An 18,936-nucleotide genomic window follows, 5' to 3' on the forward strand; every position below is an offset into this window, starting at 1 on the left:
CCTATATTTCAAGGGGGACCCATTTTACTTCTTTTTTTTTTTTCAGCACCAAATAATAATGAATTCAACACAATCTATGTTTTTTTTTTTTTTTTTTTTTTTTTTTTTAAATATGAAATTTATTCACAGACATTAAGAAATGAATAAACAATTATTTGACTTAAAGTGGGATATCAGTGCATTTATTTCTTACCACTGAATTGTACAGTTTAGTGGGACATGCTTCTTTTGGTCCGTGAACAAAAACTTCTCGATTAACGTCACGTTAGGTTGTCAAATCTATCGGAAATCATATTTATTCTCATATCTATATTGATTATAAGTATTTTTTCAATAAAGAGATGGATAAAAGAATGTCAGCCAGAAAAACGAGACTGTTAATTTTTAAATTACACGAGTGCGCGGCTTTCTGTGGAAGACAGGAGAAAGCGCGTGCAGATCAGAGGCGCGCAGTAAATGAAGATAGAAATAAACCCAAGAATTTATGATTTCTGTGTTTTCCACACTATGTTTAAAACTGGCTTAATATTTTAGCTATAAAGTTGGATTTATCTGATCATTATAACGCGTTTTGTTTGATCTCATTTCAATATACATGCTGTATTAAACTAATTTCAGAGCTCTGTATAGGTCATTACACAAAAACATCCGCAACGTTTTAATTGGAAGGTTTTTACAGGGGACGTTATTTTTAGGTTATTTAAAAATAACCACCCTGCAATGTTCTGGGAACGTTAGGCTAACTGGCTTGCTTGCTTAGTTGGGGACACTTGACATTTGACTTGACATTTGATATTCAACAGTGCTTTGATCTGCCTGCATTGACACTATTCTTTTAAGAGCTGCTGTGCAGCCAAATAATGTACCAGTTATCAATGTAAAGCTGCTTTGACACAATCTACATTGTAAAAAGCGCTATATAAATAAAGGTGACTTGACTTGACTTGACTATTTTATGGTTGCAAAAAATAAAACCTAAAAAGAACGTTCCCAGAACGTTATTATTTGGTTCTCAAAAACACAACCAAACGGAAACCAAATATTAACGTTAAGGGAACGTTCTTGCTGGAAACACAGCCTACCTGAATCGCCTATGTACTGAGCCCCGAAAGGGATATGGTGAAGGATAAAAAATATGAGATGGAGGAAAAAATATTTGTCAGTGCTTTTGCGTTCTCTCGCAAAAACGTTTGCGTTCCGCCAATAAACTTTGTGTTCACTCGCAAAGAGCTCAAAAGGTTGAGAGCAAACGTTTTGCGAGCGAAAGTAAAGCTTCTCAGGGGAATGCTAAACATTTGCGAACTCAAAAGCATTGATCAGCATGTTTATCTTGTGGTAGTACACGCTTTGATGCTTTTTTCCCGGCAGTGGTATCAATCGTGTACAGAAAAATTACTATTTTGTACCTGTATTTTATGTAATGTGAGCAAATATTTAAATTGAAATGAAACATAAAGCTGCTATAATGAAATCCTAACATGATGACAGCTTCTAACACTTTTATTCAAGTTTAAATGTTAAATTATTACATACATAGTGCATATATTTTCCCCAAGAGCAGTATTACATGCATTATAGACTTTTCTATTTTCCTTGTTTTCATAGAAGATCATAGAACATATAGGACAAAAAAGATCAAAATTACAAAATATTCTATCTACTAATTTTGTAAAACAGAGGTGTTGATAACTGACACATATATTTTCTCACATTTTTGTATCATGTGAGAAATCTTCTAAGACTGTTGTGTTCAATCAAGAGGTAAGGTAATCCTGATGTAGATCATGCAAGTCCTGATGTAGACAACCAGTCCAATAGAAAGAAGCTCAGCAAGCCAGTGGCTATGCCAGCATACGTCAGTTGAGGGATGGATGCTGAAGAGGTATCTAGATATACACAAGAAAAAAATCCACATCAAATCACATCTTGACAATGAAACATTATGTGTAGATAAGGTTCTTATTGTGTTTATTAAAATGAGGTGTTGGTAAAGAGAATTCTTACATCTACTGATCACAGGGCCACCTGTGGAAAAAAGGCAGAGAATTTTTTATTTTTTTAAATCATTAACTTTTTTTGTTTATGAAGTTTATAAGTAAATATAGGATGATTCTTTGTACCGTTGGCGTTGTCAACTCTGGTCATGATTGGTCCTGAGGAGACAGTGGTTACATCACTGGCGTTGTACTCTGGAGATTTGACTTCTCTCTTCCTTACACATTTCTACAAAACACACACAAAAGCCATAGTCACAAAACCATAAACACATGAGTTGAGCCAAACAAAAACTAAATAAAAAAAAAAAAACTAATTAATAAATGACATTCTGGCATCATATATGCGTGATTAGTTACCGGAAGCAAGGTGGCACAAGTGGAGTTCTCACAGAGGCGGGTAACACAATGCAGGTAGAAAGTGGAGATGGTCAGATTCTTATGTTCCACAAAGCGGAAAGCCTCAAAGGAGAAGTGAGCTTCCTGGGATATCCCATTCGTGTCGATCTTTGTCTGGGCATCACGAGTACACCTATAAACAACAATAGATGTGGTGCTCACAAGAGAATTAAAGTGTCTTCTTAACCGCTCTCTTTTTTTAATAAATGACTCACCCAACAAAAAGATCATAGGAGGTGCTGCTGACTGGATATGGGCTGGTTGTGGCATAGCAACGATCCAGCAACACATTGAACCTTACAATACACAATAAGACAGAGCGTTAGATTTGATTGATCTGTAATTGTATAACAGTAGTGTTCATTTCAATTTTCATACATTCAAGAGTTACTGTGCTGTCATTGGTAACTAAAGGTCCATTCACACCAAGAATGATAACTATATTTGCGTCCACACTAATGAACGATAACGGTCTGTTTATTCTAAGGTCACGTGCTGCTGTTTCAAATAACATGTTTTTGCTGTTCTTGTTGCATTTACACGGGTTTAAAAAGCAGATGTCCTCAGCATGCTATGTTTCAAGTGAATAGCTAGTGTAATCGATCTAATCTAACAGTTAATTTAGCTGATGAAGTCAATATAGTGGAACAAAAACAACGCCTAGTCTTTTTCACTGCAACTTCAAAGGAAGCAAGACAATGTTGTCGAAACTAGCGCTGGATACCTGAGGTAATTTTATTTTACACTGTTTCTTAGCCTGGCATAATGATCTCATTGTTTAATGAGATATATTTTTATATTTTTTTATTGTTCTCATTGTGTAATGACCTATTGTTTTCCACATATCCATTTTCTTTAAAGTATCCTTGAAAAGGGGTTTGACTTGTCAAACGGTGGTGGCTTTTTCTGGACCTCGGTGATTAACTTTTTCTGGATGTCAGCTTCCATTTTAAATGCGCAAGCCCTTAAATTAGAATGGATTCTGATTGGCTGTCAGAGTTTTATCGTTCAACAGCTGGAAAAAATCGTTATTAATGTGATCCCAACGATATTGTTTCTCTATATCATTTTCATTATAGCTGTGGTGTGGACAGTGCTATTCTTTTATATTTAGAATGATTTTTAATACTATATCTTTATTGTTTTATAGTTATCGTTCTTGGTGTGAGCGGGCCTTAAAGGTGCAATTTGTAAATTGTAGGAGGATCTATTGACATAAATGCAAAATAATATACATAACTATGTTTTCAGTGGTGTATAAAGACCTTACATAATAAACTGTTATGTTTTTATTACCTTAGAATGAGCCATTTCTATCTGCAAACATAGCGGGTCCACTTACATGTTAAGTCGCCATTTTGCGCTGGCATGTTTCTACAGTAGCCCTAAACGGACAAACTGCTCTACAGAGTGCGTTTGCTTGACTCTGCTACTCTCTGCTGTCTCAGGCCTAGTCCACACGTACAGAGTTTTTCCTCCTTCGTTTTAAAAAAAAAATCGTGTCCACACAAGCGTGGTATTAAAAAAATCTCCATCCACATGAAAACACAAAAACACTCTATGAAGTGCTGTCAAAAGCCATGCTGGCCAGTCAGAAGCCTGGAAAAAGTTTAATACCGGCTAACAACGTTGTCATTTTGTTAAACATTTTATTACTATTATTATTATTAATTCCATAAACCAGAACAATACAATGAGACATATTCATTCAAAGTAAAAAAACAAAACAAAAACATTGTCATAAGCAGTGACCTGCGTAGTATTGCATTCTGACGCCTCTGTTCCGCAACATAATGGGAGAACTGTGCATGTATCTGTGTACATGTTATAAGCCCTGTTAGCACAGTTATTAGCAGCAATATTTTGGCTATGCACTACCAGGGCTGCGTTCCACTCCACTTTTAAACACGCACTAGCAAACTTTCCTAAGCACTTCCCCTCGGGGGGATCCCTGCCGTGCAAGGGTTCCGCCAGTAGTGGGCACTCGTGCAACATAAGCAATGATTTACATCCGAGTCAATGAGACTGAGGGAAGTTAGCAGATGAAGGGCATAAAAAAACGAACTGGAACACGAGCCGATGTCACTGGCCAGAATCTCCGGTTTCACCGTCTACACGACAACGCTGTAACCGGAGTTTCTAAAAATCTTCACCCAGGCCGGAGTTTTCAAAAAAGTTCGGTTTCAGTCACCGGATACTGCGTTTGCATGTGGACAAATGGCCAAACCGCATAGAAAAAGCTGCGGTTTTGAAAAAAACCCATGTTCGTGTGGACAGGGCCTCAGACGACGACATCTTTGTACTGTGTTGGCCACCGCAGCTTCTCTATATTTGGAATTCGCAACTACACCGCTAGATGCCGCTAAAATTTACACACTGCACCTTTAAGGCTACTGAAATAAATGTTAATTGAAATAAAGCTGAAATAAAATCAAATATAAATATTAGATGAAAAACTTAAACTTAAAAACCTCAAACGAAGATTAAAAATGTTGAATAACACTGAATAAGTTTAGGTTTTTATTAGCTATTACTAAAAACTGAAATAAAAATAAATTGAGGTAAAAAGAAATGTTAAAAGAACAAAAACAAAAAATGATAAAATTAACTTCAAACTGATAATATAAAAATAAAAGCTGATTACAAATATGAATAGTATATAAATAATACTAAAATAAGACTAGAGAGTTGCAGTCTTACTTGTTTGTGAGATTTGTTGCCTTGACCTTTACATATATGCGAGTTTTCAACTGCAGCCCAGATCCTGGTATCTGTAATTTGGTACTATAGTCGACAGTCTAAAAAAACGTCCAAAAGAAAGGGAGGATTGTCAAGAAAGTTGCATTTACTGACTTAAGTGTGTGTGTCATTTAATGAAAAGATCCTTACACTGAAAAGACCCATGCTTAGAGTACTGATGAAGGTGCCATTGTTGTCCTTCACAGCTAGACTCACTCCTGACCTGTTGGCATGAAAACACGCTTTTGTCATGAAAGTTACAGCAACCTCAACATAGATTTACTGTATTAAATTCATACTCACACGCTGAGCTCGGTGTTGTTGACTAAATACTGTAGTGGATACAGACATGAAAACTGGTACATCAGTTGTTGCCTGTAAGTGATTGTGCTAATGCTGGGATCCCAGGAATTGATTAATCCGGAGACATTAACGGACTGGATTTGGGAGAACTCTGAGAATACTCCTGAGCCCACTTGACTTGTAATCTATCCGACAAACATGCCACGCACACATTTTAGAAATCTGTGGGATTCATAATTTAAAAGTTGACTGCTTTGAAAGTGAAAAGCTCTTACGTTCATATTGTTGCCACAAAGAGTGAGCACCTCCTGAGAGATTGAGAAGTTAAACAGCAAGACGGGAGGATTGACGGTCCAGTCTGCTACTCCACGGCAGGCTGGGATGTTAAACTTAGCATTGAGGGCCATTAGAGATTCGTTGTATCCCCCAAAATACATTGGACACAGGAGAACTTTTAAAAACATCTGATCGGTTCCACACGTCACTGTTATATCGGCGTTTTCTGAAAGATTTATAAATATTGTGTTACTCAAGGTGCTCCTTCATTAATTAGACTCAATTCTGTATATATTTTCCACAAAAACATTTTAATCTGCATATATGTCTTTTGTTTTCTAGTAAAAATATCAAAGTATCCTTAAAACAAGTATTTGAGAAGTAAAATTGTCTAAGATCATTTTAATTTTGCAAGATAAATAGAAACAAGACATTTTCACAAGACATTCCTAACTCACTGGCTGATTTTTTTGTTTTAATCACAAATTTTATTAAAAAAAGTGGAGTAAGAACAAACTGAACTCAAGAAATACACTACCTGTCAAAAGTTTGAAAACATTACAGTTGTTTTATGTTATAATAAATGTTTCTTGAGCAGAAAATCGGCATATTAGAATGATTTCTGAAGGATCATGTGACACTTATGACTGGAGTTATGATGCTGAAAATTCAGCTTTGCCATCACAGGAATAAATTACATTTTTAAAGTATATTTAGATAATATTTACTGGAAAACAAGACAAATGCTGATTAAGATAATGATTTTTGCAGTGTATATACAGAAAGTGTAATATGTAACCACTGACCTGCCGGTCTGTACGTAGGGTGAACAAGGCATGTTTGGAGACCTTGACCTTCACACTGTAGAAGGACGCCAGCAAGACACAATAACTGGAGCAGCTTGATCATCCTGAGGCAAACTAAAGAAGACAAACCATTAGAAAATATGCAAACTAAAGAAGCAAATACTTCTTTCAGATATTTTTAATCTAAAATGAATATATTTGAAGACAAAATTTAGTCTTTTTAATAATAAAAAGTGTTAAATAAAAGTGTCACTGTTAAAACATTTTAAAGAATAAAAATGAGATGTTACCTTTTGGATGCACAAACTCTTGACAAGTAACTTCACCTTCCGTTCTTGCAGATTCTTCCAGATTCGGTATTTATACAGAGGAAAAGGGTGTGAGAGAAAACTTGACAAAGAAGAGAGCAACACGAGACCCTCCAGTGATCTTTTCACTGATACCTATTCAGATCTGGTAACTAAGTTTACAAAACAATTTTGTCATCAGTATTACTGATTGAACAGATAGTTCTAGGATAACAACTGAAACTGGCACATTGAAATTAAAGTATGTCAGGTCTATTCTCATTAAGGTCTTAAAACCGCAATTCATCTTATTCAATTGAGCCACCCAAATTATTCAATAGCTTAATAATAAATCTGTAGTACCATTGTCGGGTTATATCCTTATTTTATAGACATCAGCAACTGTAATTGTCTCCTCAAACAGCATGAAGAATGTATCGTTTTACATAATCATTTCGGTGGTAATGTTTGACAAATTATAATTATTATTCATATTAAAATTATTTGTTATATATTAATTTATTTCTAAATTAGAATTTTAAATTCATTTACTCACCTTAATGTCGTTTCAAACTGTATGACTTTTTTTCTTCTCTGGACTTGGCCCTTAAATGCATGAATTTTGTTATATTACATATTTGGGTCTTTAGCGACCCGGATCTATGTCTAACCCCGATGGATGAACTGCCACAATACCATAAAACTCTCCTGATATTTTAACAACAATTACAAAAGAATAAAATAAAGCTTATTTCGTCACCTTTTGGAACTTGGATGGGTTGAGCAGATGATTTTTTACCATCATCACTGTCGTCATCAGAGCTCATTTCCCATACATTCAGCATCTGCCTAATAATCGCAGTCTCAACCATATTCTCAAAACTATCGTTTCAGCGTCTTCCAAAGCAATATTCTGATCACTGACAGTTTCATTATTCTTTTGTTTTATGACTGCCGTAATTATGAGTGAAACATTACATCAGACATTCTTTTATCATTTTATTATTATTATTATTATTATTATTATTATTATTATTATATAGTTTATAATGAATATATTGAGGAATACTAAGAAGGTTGATACCTAACTTTAAAAAATTAATGAGGGGGGGTGTAGTGAATGACGTCCCGGGTCGCTTAAGACCCAGGGTATGCGTTTAAAGGATTAGTTCACTTCAGATTCAGAATGAAAATTTTCTGATAACTTACTCACCCCCATGTCATCCAAGATGTTTTAATCTTTCTTTCTTCGTTTGAAAAGAAATTAAGGTTTTTGAGGAAAACATTCCAGGATTTTTCTCCATATAGTGGACTTCAATGGCTACCAACAGGTTGAAGGTCCAAATTGCAGTTTCAATGAAGCTTGTGTATATGCTAGTGCAAGTATATAAGAATTAGTTCAAACTTTGACCTTATTCCTTGTCTGGGATCATGAAGAGCCCTTTGAAGCTGCACTGAAACTGCAATTTGGACCTTCCACCCGTTGGCAGCCGTTGAAGTCCACTATATGGAGAAAAATCCTGGAATGTTTTCCTCAAAAACCTTAATTTCTTTTCGACTGAAGAAAGAAAGACATGAACATCTTGGATGACATGGGGGTGAGTAAATTATAATTTTAATTCTGAAGTGAACTAATCCTTTAAAGGCACAATATGTAAGAGAGAGGTCGCGTATTCAAAACAAAGGCGTAGCTTGATGACGCCTTGATTTCGTGGAATCATGGGAGGTGTTGTCTTCACGTCTAAGAATTTGATGGGACTCGGGCAGAAATCATATTCATGGATGAGCTAATGTATTAAAGATTTATTAACATTACTGTAGTATGAAGCAGAGTGTGGCTGAAAGCTGTGGGAGCGTAATGAGGCAGCTGGAGCGATTGCTAATGAGAGACGAGCGCGACACACGGCTCGAGAGCAGTGGAGCTTTTATTATGCCGCAGACGAGCGCTTCCGCTTCTTCCAGTTATGTGTATGTGGGGTAACACAGCGCTGTTTTATCATATTAGATACATTTGTGTGTTGAAAGTTGTTATAATGCTACTCTGTGCGTTCGCTCGGCGGCTACTATGAGACACTTGTTGCACACTGCAGTAAGCTAGATCAGTATTAGGCATGGTAAAACATGGTACTCACAGTAAATCAAGAAAACGAGATTTAAACAATAAGACTTACTGTGTTGAGCTGATTAAACAATGATTCGTTTTCTGTCGATGAATGTTTTAAAACAGTTGCTCACCTGTCTAATAAAACAATATATTAAAGCATCTTTGGTGTTTCCAATGGTTTCTACAAAATAAAACCGGAAATCAAGGGTAACGCAGGTATGATGTTATTGATTGGCCTGGTTAAAATTGCTTATTTCTCTGGATTTAAACATTCTTGGAAACATTTGGGATAATGTAAGTACACAAGTCAACAAAATATATATCATTGTTCTAGTGGATTTGGGATATTTTAATCCAAAAATCTTACATATTGTGCCTTTAAGGGTAAAAAGAGGATATTTCGAAAATTTCTTCTTTTGTTTGTTAGTTTGTTTGTTTTTGTCCATAGTATGAAAGTCAATGGTAACCAAAAAATTTTAAAATATCTTTAGAATGCCAGGGTGAGTAAATCATGACAATTTTTTTCATTTCATTTTTGGTTGATCTATCCTTTTAACTAATTAAATAAAAGTATTTTGATATAATAAATATTTGATATAAGATATAAGAGTATTTTGAAATGGATAGTATTAAAACTGTCCTCACTATTTTTAAATGTGTTTCCCACTCAATTCACAATGGAATTATGGTTTTACAGTGGTATATAATGTTTGACGGGCGTAGTCACTTTGTCGCCATGAGGTAGGGTGTTAAAGAAAAGGTGTTGGTCACTTAACAAGGTATTTTAGAGATAGAATTTCTCTTTATGAATATTGACACTAGTGCCACTACTTACATCATATAGTTAAACACTTATTTCAACAAAAACAAACATACAGGACGTTCCCTTAATGAAACCAAGCACCATTTCAAAGATTCTGACAGTCAAGTCAAGTCAAGTCACCTTTATTTATATAGCGCTTTTTACAATGCAGATTGTGTCAAAGCAGCTTTAAAGTGATAACTGGCATATAATTTTGGCTGCACAGCAGCTCTTAAAGAATGCAGGCAGATCAAAGCACTGTTGAATATCAAATGTCAAGTCAAATGTCAAGTGTCCCCAACTAAGCAAGCCAAAGGCGACAACGGCAAGGAACCCAAACTCCAACAGGTGACATCAGGTGGCAAACAGGTGGCAAATAGGTGTTAAAATGGAGAAAAAAAATCTTGGGAGAAACCAGGCTCAGTCGGGGGGCCAGTTCTCCTCTGGCAAACAGTGCTTTGTTACAATTCAGGTAGCTATCATAAGTCAGTTAGGATCGCAAGTAGTATTTACTACTACCAGGTCAAATTAAATATGTACATACAAAAAAAAAAAGGGAATTCCTCTTGTAAGGCACAATGTATAGTGGAAAATTAACTTATAATTAATTTCCAGAAATTGCTTTTCCATATAGTTAACCTGTGACTTTTCAGTGTATAGTTTGTAGTGTATATGTTTATGTTGATTTCAAACTTTATTTTTTTATGTTTGTTATGACATGTCATGCTTGTCTATCCTTTAGTGTTATCCAGGTCAGGTACAAAAGCTATTGTGAATAAAACTATACAATAACATTTCTGTTTTCTGATTGACCTCTCTTTTGTTGAAAATATCACATCCCAGAGGATATGAAATTATCAACCGCTTTGCTTTGTCTGGTGCTCAAGGGTGTGTCCATCTTCTCTTGCGCTTTCTCTTTAAGCTGAACTCATCACACCCACTATACAATACCTGCATTCCTTTTATAGGACTTTTAGTTTCCACTGTCACAGATTGTTTTCAGTGTTTGTGGACTGATTGTCTTACTAACATCATGTACTTGTAATTGTGACAGGTCTCTGACAGGGTTTTCCACAAATATGCCACCTTGTGGACACAAATTTACAATGCAGCTATACTGCAGTGCCATGAAGCAGCTGTTGCCAATCAATAAGAAATGTATAATAATAAAATAAAATAATTATTAATAATAACCACTGTTAAGTTTAGCAGAACTGAATAAATAAATCTGCTTGAGGTGAATACAGGTGATGTGGGACAACAGGTAAAGTGGGGCATGTAAGATTATTTATCATTATTATATTAATTAATTAAGTTCCTCCTATGTTTTTTTTTTATTATTATTAAACCAATAACAGGTTTCATGTGATCCTTCTGACATAATTTAAGGGGGCGTGACGTGTGATAGAGCAGTATTTGCAAGTGAGTGTGCGGTCATATCTGCTTTATACAGAGCACAGCAGTGCTGGAAAACACCAGTAAACAAAAAAGGCTGGGTTGGTGTCTCAAATATTCTTCGTTTCGAAGGCTGCGTCGCATTTGTCCGCCGCATACTTCATAAAGGATGTCTTATTTCAGTACAGTAACCATTATAAAACTGACCGTTATTCCCAGTGAAGCGTAAATTGTTGTCATTTGTTAATGACTTTGGTATAGTGGTCAGTTTACTGAAATGAAGCAGCCTCAAAGACGTATGCAGCCGAAAAATGCGACCTCACGATGCGCTGCCTTCGAAATGGGACACAGTAACCGCAAAAGTCAGATGACAAGAGCTTACCTGAGGAGGTAACCGTAACAACAGCGCCATCCCCTGCCAGCAATGTTAAGCTCCTGCGTTCTCAAATGTGACAAATCCCGTATGCTAATATAAGTGTTTCGTTGTACTTTTAACGATATTATCATAAAGGGTTTTCCTACTCGAGGGGAATATAGAAATACGAAACAACGACGACATTCGAACAAAATGGCCGCTAGAGGGAACCATGTTTTACCCTGTAGGCTGTTTTCAGACAATCACTTGCTTTAGAAATGGAACATTTAGAAATGTTCTCTTCTTATTTTATCATATTATTTATATATTTTCTTCATCGTTTTCATTTTCATTGCCATGACCATCCATTTGACTGGATTTCTGATTAGTGCAAAAACTACTCTGAATTACCTGGGAATGTTCTAGAATCAATCCATGGATCGATACTTTATTTTTTTTAACATTCTGTTGTGTTATAGGCTGAATCCTGCTGGCATTCTTCATCTCTGGACGCTTCAGCGACCGTGCGTTCTGATTGGCTGCTGCGCTCGTTCCATGTTCTGGACTGTTCTCAGGAAGTCTTAAAGCGCATTACGGCACAGACAGTTCTGCTGCAGAGAGATCGCGCGCGTTTCGAGCTACGACACAGCAAGTGATTGACAGAGTCAGCGTTTCATCTGGTGAGAATTATTATGATTGTTATTATGCATTGAGACTTAAAATAATTTAGGTTTATAATTATAAATAAACTAATTTCACAGTTGCTAATGTTGTCAATCTTCTGAGTTGACAATGCGTCGAGTACAATGCTATTCAGTTCGATAGTTTAGCAAAACCAGACGACGACATATTACTTTCTGTGGATCTGAAAGAGATGTTAGGCCGGGCGGAATGTTATAGGCTGACAGCTTAGTCACCATTCACACCCACTGTATTTCTTTCCAAGTAATGAAAGTGAATGGTGACTGCTGCTGTCATTCAGATAACCTCTCCTGCACGAGAGCGAGGAAATAAAATGATCACGTTTCTTGTCGAACTGTCTTGTATGCCCACCAATTTTAGTCGCCCATATTATTTTATTAGTTTTGTGAACACGATTTGCATACCATCTTAACGTGTAATGTTCAAGAATTGTAATAATTCATGACATTTGAACGTCCTCGGAGTGTTGAGTATGTGCAGTTTATGGTGTCTAGTAGATGATTCCAGAAGACACTCCCAGTTCTTCCAAATCCGAATGATTGCTGAAATAACGAATGTTGCATAATAGTCTGAAGCAAACGAGGAAACTGAACCTTAACTTTCCTTCAGACGTAGTCAATTATCTTAAAGGGATAGTTCACTCAAAACGGAATATTGTTATTTTCTCAAAAGGAGATGAAAGTGAATTGAGGCTGTTATTCTGACATTTTGTGTACAATATAAGAAAAAAGTCATAGGTTTGGAACGAAATTTGTGTTTTTTCTTCTATTTTCCTTTTGGGAGGGGGTGGTTAAAGTGATTTAAACTTCAGAAAGTAAAAATATCATCAATAATGAGAATGAATGAATGATCAAGCTGTTGTGAAGTGCCTTCCTCAGCTCTGTTTGAAGTAGCATCCATTAACACAGTGACAGCTGATCTGCTCTGTGGTTCATGCAGGCCACAGGATCTTATGTCTGGTGTGCCAAAAAAGCTTTTGAGTAAACAGTCACACCAGTAAATAGAATTGAGCTATGAATAAGATATAAACAAACACATATCCCTTATTTGGAAGGCTTGGGTTATATGCTTAAAATATGTTCCATCATGAATATTAACCATTGCCATAATGTCTGTTGGCTGCCAGCAGAAACAACCATGTCAAAGGGACCAGCAGTTGGCATTGACCTGGGGACCACCTACTCCTGCGTGGGGGTCTTTCAGCATGGCAAAGTTGAAATCATTGCCAATGACCAGGGTAACAGGACCACTCCAAGTTATGTAGCATTCACAGACACTGAGAGGCTGATTGGAGATGCTGCCAAAAATCAAGTAGCAATGAACCCCACCAATACAGTCTTTGGTAAGTGATTTTACGCATGCTATACATTTGAGATTTAAAAAAAAAAAAAAGATCTTTACTGATTGATTTTGGATATGTAATTGTGCATACAGTTAGATTTAATTTTAAAAACACTAATAATTTAATAACACTGTTAAATGCAATCATAAGCAAATCTCAAAATGAATATCAATTTGTCATATTGTACATTATAATGGTGTGATGCCTAAAATAAGCATTTGATTTTAGTTGCTATTAGGCAAAATAGTATACATTTTGTCCATTTATCTCAGCCATAACATATTTGTCAGCTTATTTATTGGAAAATAATTATCAGCTTAAAGGGGCAGTGTGTACATTTTAGCGGCATCTAGCGGTGAGGTTGCGAACTGCAACCAACGGTGCTCACCCCTCCCTTTCAAAGCGCATAGAGAAGCTATGGTGGCCGTCTGGCCGACACAAGACAGATGTCATCGTCTGAGACGGCAGAGAGTAGCCAGTCAAGCAATGAGGTTTCTTCTTACTTCAAACAAAGAACAGTCTCTGCTTCTAATAAACCAGACGACTACTACTACTACTACTTCTTCTTTGTGCGTATTCAACAAAGGACGATACATGCTGCCTCTAAAAGCACGAACGATTTAGAAGAAGAACAACATAGTGACGAAATGCGCTCTGTAGAGCAGTTTGTCCATTTAGGGCTACTGTAGAAACATGCCGGTGCAAAATGGCGACTTGACAAGTGGACCCGCGGTGTATGTAGATAGAAATGGCTCATTCTAAGCTAATAAAAACATAACGGTTCATTATGTAAGGTCTTTATACACCACTTAAAACACAGTTATGTATATTATATTGCATTTCTGACAATAGATCCTCCCAAATTTTACATATTGAACCTTTAATGGTATCAGCAAGAATTATAATAGCTGTGCATCCCACATTACTGTTTTTCATGTTTTTTAAGTTGCATATGTTTATATAAGGATATAAAGTAGTTGCTGAGTTTGTTGCCATATTTGCTTCTGTAGATGCAAAAAGGCTTATTGGACGGAGGTTTGATGACGCTGTTGTGCAGTCAGACATGAAGCATTGGCCATTCACTGTTATAAATGACAGCTCACGCCCCAAAGTTCAAGTTGAATACAAAGGGGAGACCAAGGCCTTTTACCCAGAGGAGATTTCTTCCATGGTGCTTACTAAGATGAAGGAAATTGCAGAGGCATACCTTGGAAAAGTAGGTTTCTGTCAAATACAAATTCATACTCAGCACACTGAAAACAAAGAGACATCTAAAGATGTTGACATATTCAACCTGTCAAAATGACAGTTTATTAAAGAATGAAAAAGGCCTGTTTGAACAACACATTTGTGCTTTCTGATTCAGAGGATGACTTCAGTAAAAATAATCAAAACCTGGCACAATGATACACTTCACAGGCATTAATCTGTTTTCACAGACCATCACGAATGCCGTTGTTACAGTACCTGCTTACTTCAATGACTCTCAGCGCCAGGCCACAAAGGATGCTGGGACTATCTCTGGCCTCAATGTTCTACGAATTATCAATGAGCCGACTGCTGCTGCCATTGCCTATGGCCTGGATAAGAAAGTAAGATTGTTACTTTTATAATATTATTATAAAAGTAATATATTTTTGTATAATATTATGCTTATTTACAAGTTTCTAATTTTATCTTTGGGGATCTTCAAGAATGCATTTGCAGGATTCAAAGTAAAAAAAAACAATATTTTTTTTCATATTGTACATTGCTGCAGCTCTTTTCACCCTCTGCCTGAAATCATCTTTTTTTGTTCTTGTCTCTTTAAAGTCCTCCTTCTGAAACACCCAGTCTACTTTGATTGGCCAGTTGACCCAGTCTGCTGTGGTTGGTCAACTGCTTAGAGCATGTCAGAAATGTAACGCCCTTTACTATAATCGGGTTTATGCTCCCGACGCTTTATGAGCAGCAATGCCCCCTCACCCGGACTATGCTGCACCCTCACTCAAGATGAATGTGAAAATAGATTTTAATGATGAAATAGAACAGAATAGACTATTTGAAAATCAAAATTGCCAAGTGCATACATAGGCTTTCTAGCATTAATATTAGGCTACTATAGCAACAATTTAATTAAGGACAGTCTGTATTATATATTCAAATTTTGATTGACAGACTTCCAAGAAGAATGCTACTCTCCTGAGTATGGCTGTCAAATTAAAATTTGAATTTCAAATATACATTTTATTAAAATATGCATAAATACATGATGCTGTTTTGTTCATAGTTGTTTATGCTACTTACATAAATATATTTGATTTATAAATGTTAGTTTAAATGCTATGCACTTTTTTTTGTAGAGTCAGTCATGTTATTTCATTGCTTTGAATAAAAATTTAATGCGGTGCATTAATACAGTATTTTGCTCATTGCACCTTCTTGTGGCCTCAGGAGACAAGCCCCTCTAACTGATAGTATGCCTTTTAAATTTGACTATAATTCGAATATTAGTAATATTTAAGTATAAAATTCGAATTTGGTTTTTCAGCCATTTTGACAGGCCAAAAGAGCATCTCTTCCACATAGCAAAATCACTTTCCCAACATACGAGGTGTTTGATGCAAGTGTTTTCTGTTGGAGAGATAAACTCCCATTTGGCATGGAATTTGTTCTTTGTAACTGTACAGATCATTTACATGCACAAATAGCTATTTTACACTAAAGGAAAGGTAAAATCAAAAAAACATATTGGGGCACCGATGACTTCGTGGGAAGTGCACTCACATGTAGCACCAATATGCTTTGGGCGACCCTTGCGGTCCTTTTCCGATCCCGTCCCCCTCTCTCTCTCTCTCTCCCACTTTGCTTCCTGTCTGAATACTGTCCTATCGCAATAAAGGCAAAAACGCCAAAACATTTAAAAAAAAAAAGCATATTGGGGGCCCTTTAATGCAGTAATGTTGAATAAAACAGATTTTTTTCCCCCCTATACCAGGTTGGTTCTGAGAGAAACGTCTTGATCTTTGATCTTGGTGGTGGCACTTTTGATGTGTCCATTCTTACTATTGAGGATGGCATCTTTGAGGTCAAGTCTACAGCCGGAGACACTCACCTTGGGGGAGAAGACTTCGACAGTCGCATGGTCAACCATTTCATCTCGGAGTTCAAGCGCAAATACAAAAAAGACATCAGTGACAACAAAAGGGCTGTACGACGGCTGCGCACAGCATGCGAGAGGGCAAAACGCACTTTGTCCTCCAGCACTCAGGCCAGTATTGAGATCGACTCCCTTTATGAGGGAATCGACTTCTACACTTCCATCACCAGGGCTCGTTTTGAAGAGCTCAATGCCGATCTCTTCCGTGGCACGTTGGATCCGGTAGAGAAATCCCTTCGTGATGCTAAACTGGACAAGTCGCAGGTTCATGACATTGTCCTTGTTGGAGGGTCCACTCGTATCCCAAAGATCCAAAAGCTCCTGCAGGATTTCTTCAATGGGAAGGAACTGAACAAGAGCATCAATCCGGATGAGGCTGTCGCATATGGAGCAGGTAATCAAAATGGACTTTATTCTGAATGTCCTATTCTTTTGTGAATGTCTTTTGAATTATAGACATATTTCCTCTTTTATAGCTGTCCAGGCAGCCATTTTGTCTGGAGACAAGTCTGAGAATGTCCAAGACCTGTTGCTCCTGGACGTTACCCCTCTGTCCTTGGGAATTGAGACTGCTGGTGGCGTTATGACCATCCTGATCAAACGTAACACTACCATCCCAACCAAACAAACACAGACCTTCACCACCTACTCTGACAATCAGCCTGGTGTCCTCATTCAGGTGAGCCAACACCTGATGTCCATTTTTTTTTTTTTTTGTCCATAATTTCTCGCAAAGTTTCATGTTTAATTGTATTTTTCTAGGTTTACGAGGGCGAGAGAGCCATGACTAAGGACAATAACTTGCTTGGAAAGTTTGAGCTGACTGGCATCCCTCCTGCTCCTCGTGGCGTCCCCCAGATTGAAGTAACCTTTGACATTGATGCCAATGGCATTATGAATGTCTCCGCTGTAGACAAGAGCACTGGCAAGGAGAACAAGATCACCATCACAAATGACAAAGGTAGCATAACTCTCAACTGAAAATGAGCTAAATCTGCTAGGGGAACATTTTCGCCCTCATGCAAAACTCTCAATTGTGCAGATTTCTATTGGAATAACTGGATTTCGCCCGTGAAATTGCATAGAGCAACGGTACATATGACTGTACCTGTACTATTATTTATTATTTGAAACCCTAATCAGTTGTCCCAACTCTTTTAGGACGTCTAAGCAAGGAGGACATTGAGCGCATGGTGCAGGAAGCTGAGAGGTACAAGTCTGAGGATGATATCCAAAGAGAAAAGGTTTCTGCTAAGAATGGCCTTGAATCCTATGCCTTCAACATGAAGTCCACCGTTGAAGATGAGAAACTCAAAGGCAAGATTAGTGATGAGGACAAGCAGAAGATCCTCGACAAGTGCAATGAGGTCATAAGCTGGCTGGACAAAAACCAGGTATGGTCCTCAACTTCTGTTTCTGAGATCTTTATGCATCCATAGTACTTACTTTAACTTGTCATTTCTGTACAGACCGCTGAGAAGGATGAGTATGAGCATCAGCAGAAGGAGCTAGAGAAGGTGTGCAACCCTATCATCACCAAGCTGTACCAGAGCGCTGGTGGGATGCCTGGTGGGATGCCAGAGAACATGCCTGGAGGCTTTCCAGGAGCTGGAGGTGCCCCTGGTGGAGGTGGATCCTCTGGTCCAACCATTGAGGAAGTTGATTAAATTGTTCTGAGAAATTATTTCACTGTTTGGAGCACCTTACTGTGTTGTTTTAGAGCACTTTAATAAGTCATTTTTTCTGTTTTGCATGTTTCTGAGATGTAAAACATCTTAAAGCTTTAATTCGGACCAGATGTGAGTTAATGTGAAACTCATTTATTACCACTTTTCTTTGTAGCTGTTTTGGGCAGCATGTTGTTTGTGTTAAACTCGTGTTTAAAAAATGCTGCATATGGATCACATCCTGTTGTGTATAACACTTCTGACAATAAAGGATTTGCTGTTCACAAAATGAATGCGGTTTGTTCTTGGTTCTTCCTTCAAGTAAAAAGTATGAAATAAAATCAACTGTAAACTAATTAAAAATACTACTGTTCAAAAGTTTGGGGTCAGTAAGTTTTTTTTTTATGTAATACTTTTATTCAGCAAGAATATGCATTGATCAAAAATCACAGTAAATACATGTATAATGTTAAAAATATTTCTATTTCAAATAAATGTTCTTTTAAACTTTCTATTCATTAAAGAATCCTGAAAAAAAAGTATCACGGTTTCCACCAAAATATTAAACTTTGCTGCTTAATAAACATTATCAAAGTTGAAATATTTAATATTAGTTAGGATCACAC

At 36.8% G+C, this 18,936-nt stretch overlaps 2 protein-coding genes across 2 annotated transcripts; one reads left to right on the forward strand and one right to left on the reverse strand.

Annotated features, from left to right (window-relative positions):
- Positions 1–1,484: 1,484 nt before the first annotated feature.
- Positions 1,485–11,799, reverse strand: si:dkey-4p15.5 (zona pellucida-like domain-containing protein 1). Its single transcript, XM_051861184.1, has 12 exons — positions 11,488–11,799; positions 6,808–6,861; positions 6,518–6,631; positions 5,711–5,937; positions 5,436–5,620; positions 5,283–5,355; positions 5,094–5,191; positions 2,609–2,689; positions 2,355–2,526; positions 2,121–2,223; positions 2,005–2,025; positions 1,485–1,886 (listed from the first exon to the last, which is right to left on the reverse strand). The coding sequence occupies exons 3-12, from the start codon at positions 6,618–6,620 to the stop codon at positions 1,783–1,785; spliced, it is 1,167 nt and encodes a 388-aa protein (XP_051717144.1). The 5' UTR covers positions 6,621–6,631; positions 6,808–6,861; positions 11,488–11,799; the 3' UTR covers positions 1,485–1,782.
- A 150-nt stretch (positions 11,800–11,949) lies between these two features.
- Positions 11,950–18,603, forward strand: hspa8b (heat shock protein family A (Hsp70) member 8b). Its single transcript, XM_051861182.1, has 9 exons — positions 11,950–12,140; positions 13,289–13,504; positions 14,515–14,720; positions 14,944–15,096; positions 16,482–17,037; positions 17,120–17,322; positions 17,406–17,604; positions 17,805–18,037; positions 18,113–18,603. The coding sequence occupies exons 2-9, from the start codon at positions 13,300–13,302 to the stop codon at positions 18,308–18,310; spliced, it is 1,953 nt and encodes a 650-aa protein (XP_051717142.1). The 5' UTR covers positions 11,950–12,140; positions 13,289–13,299; the 3' UTR covers positions 18,311–18,603.
- The last annotated feature ends 333 nt before the right edge of the window (positions 18,604–18,936 follow it).

The sequence above is a fragment of the Ctenopharyngodon idella genome, chromosome 15 (assembly GCF_019924925.1).
Source record: "Ctenopharyngodon idella isolate HZGC_01 chromosome 15, HZGC01, whole genome shotgun sequence".
Taxonomy (NCBI): Eukaryota; Metazoa; Chordata; class Actinopteri; order Cypriniformes; family Xenocyprididae; genus Ctenopharyngodon; species Ctenopharyngodon idella.

Excerpts from the sequence above, each read along its gene's own strand:
- hspa8b (XM_051861182.1), top strand. The coding sequence starts at position 13,300 with ATGTCAAAGGGACCAGCAGTTGGCATTGACCTGGGGACCACCTACTCC. Across the intron at positions 15,097-16,481 it reads CCTATGGCCTGGATAAGAAA|GTTGGTTCTGAGAGAAACGT; the intron begins GTAAGATTGTTA and ends CCCCTATACCAG. Across the intron at positions 18,038-18,112 it reads GCTGGCTGGACAAAAACCAG|ACCGCTGAGAAGGATGAGTA; the intron begins GTATGGTCCTCA and ends ATTTCTGTACAG.
- si:dkey-4p15.5 (XM_051861184.1), bottom strand. The coding sequence starts at position 6,620 with ATGATCAAGCTGCTCCAGTTATTGTGTCTTGCTGGCGTCCTTCTACAG. Across the intron at positions 2,690-5,093 it reads GCAACAAATCTCACAAACAA|GTTCAATGTGTTGCTGGATC; the intron begins GTAAGACTGCAA and ends GTGTATTGTAAG. Across the intron at positions 2,527-2,608 it reads TCCTATGATCTTTTTGTTGG|GTGTACTCGTGATGCCCAGA; the intron begins GTGAGTCATTTA and ends TGTTGTTTATAG.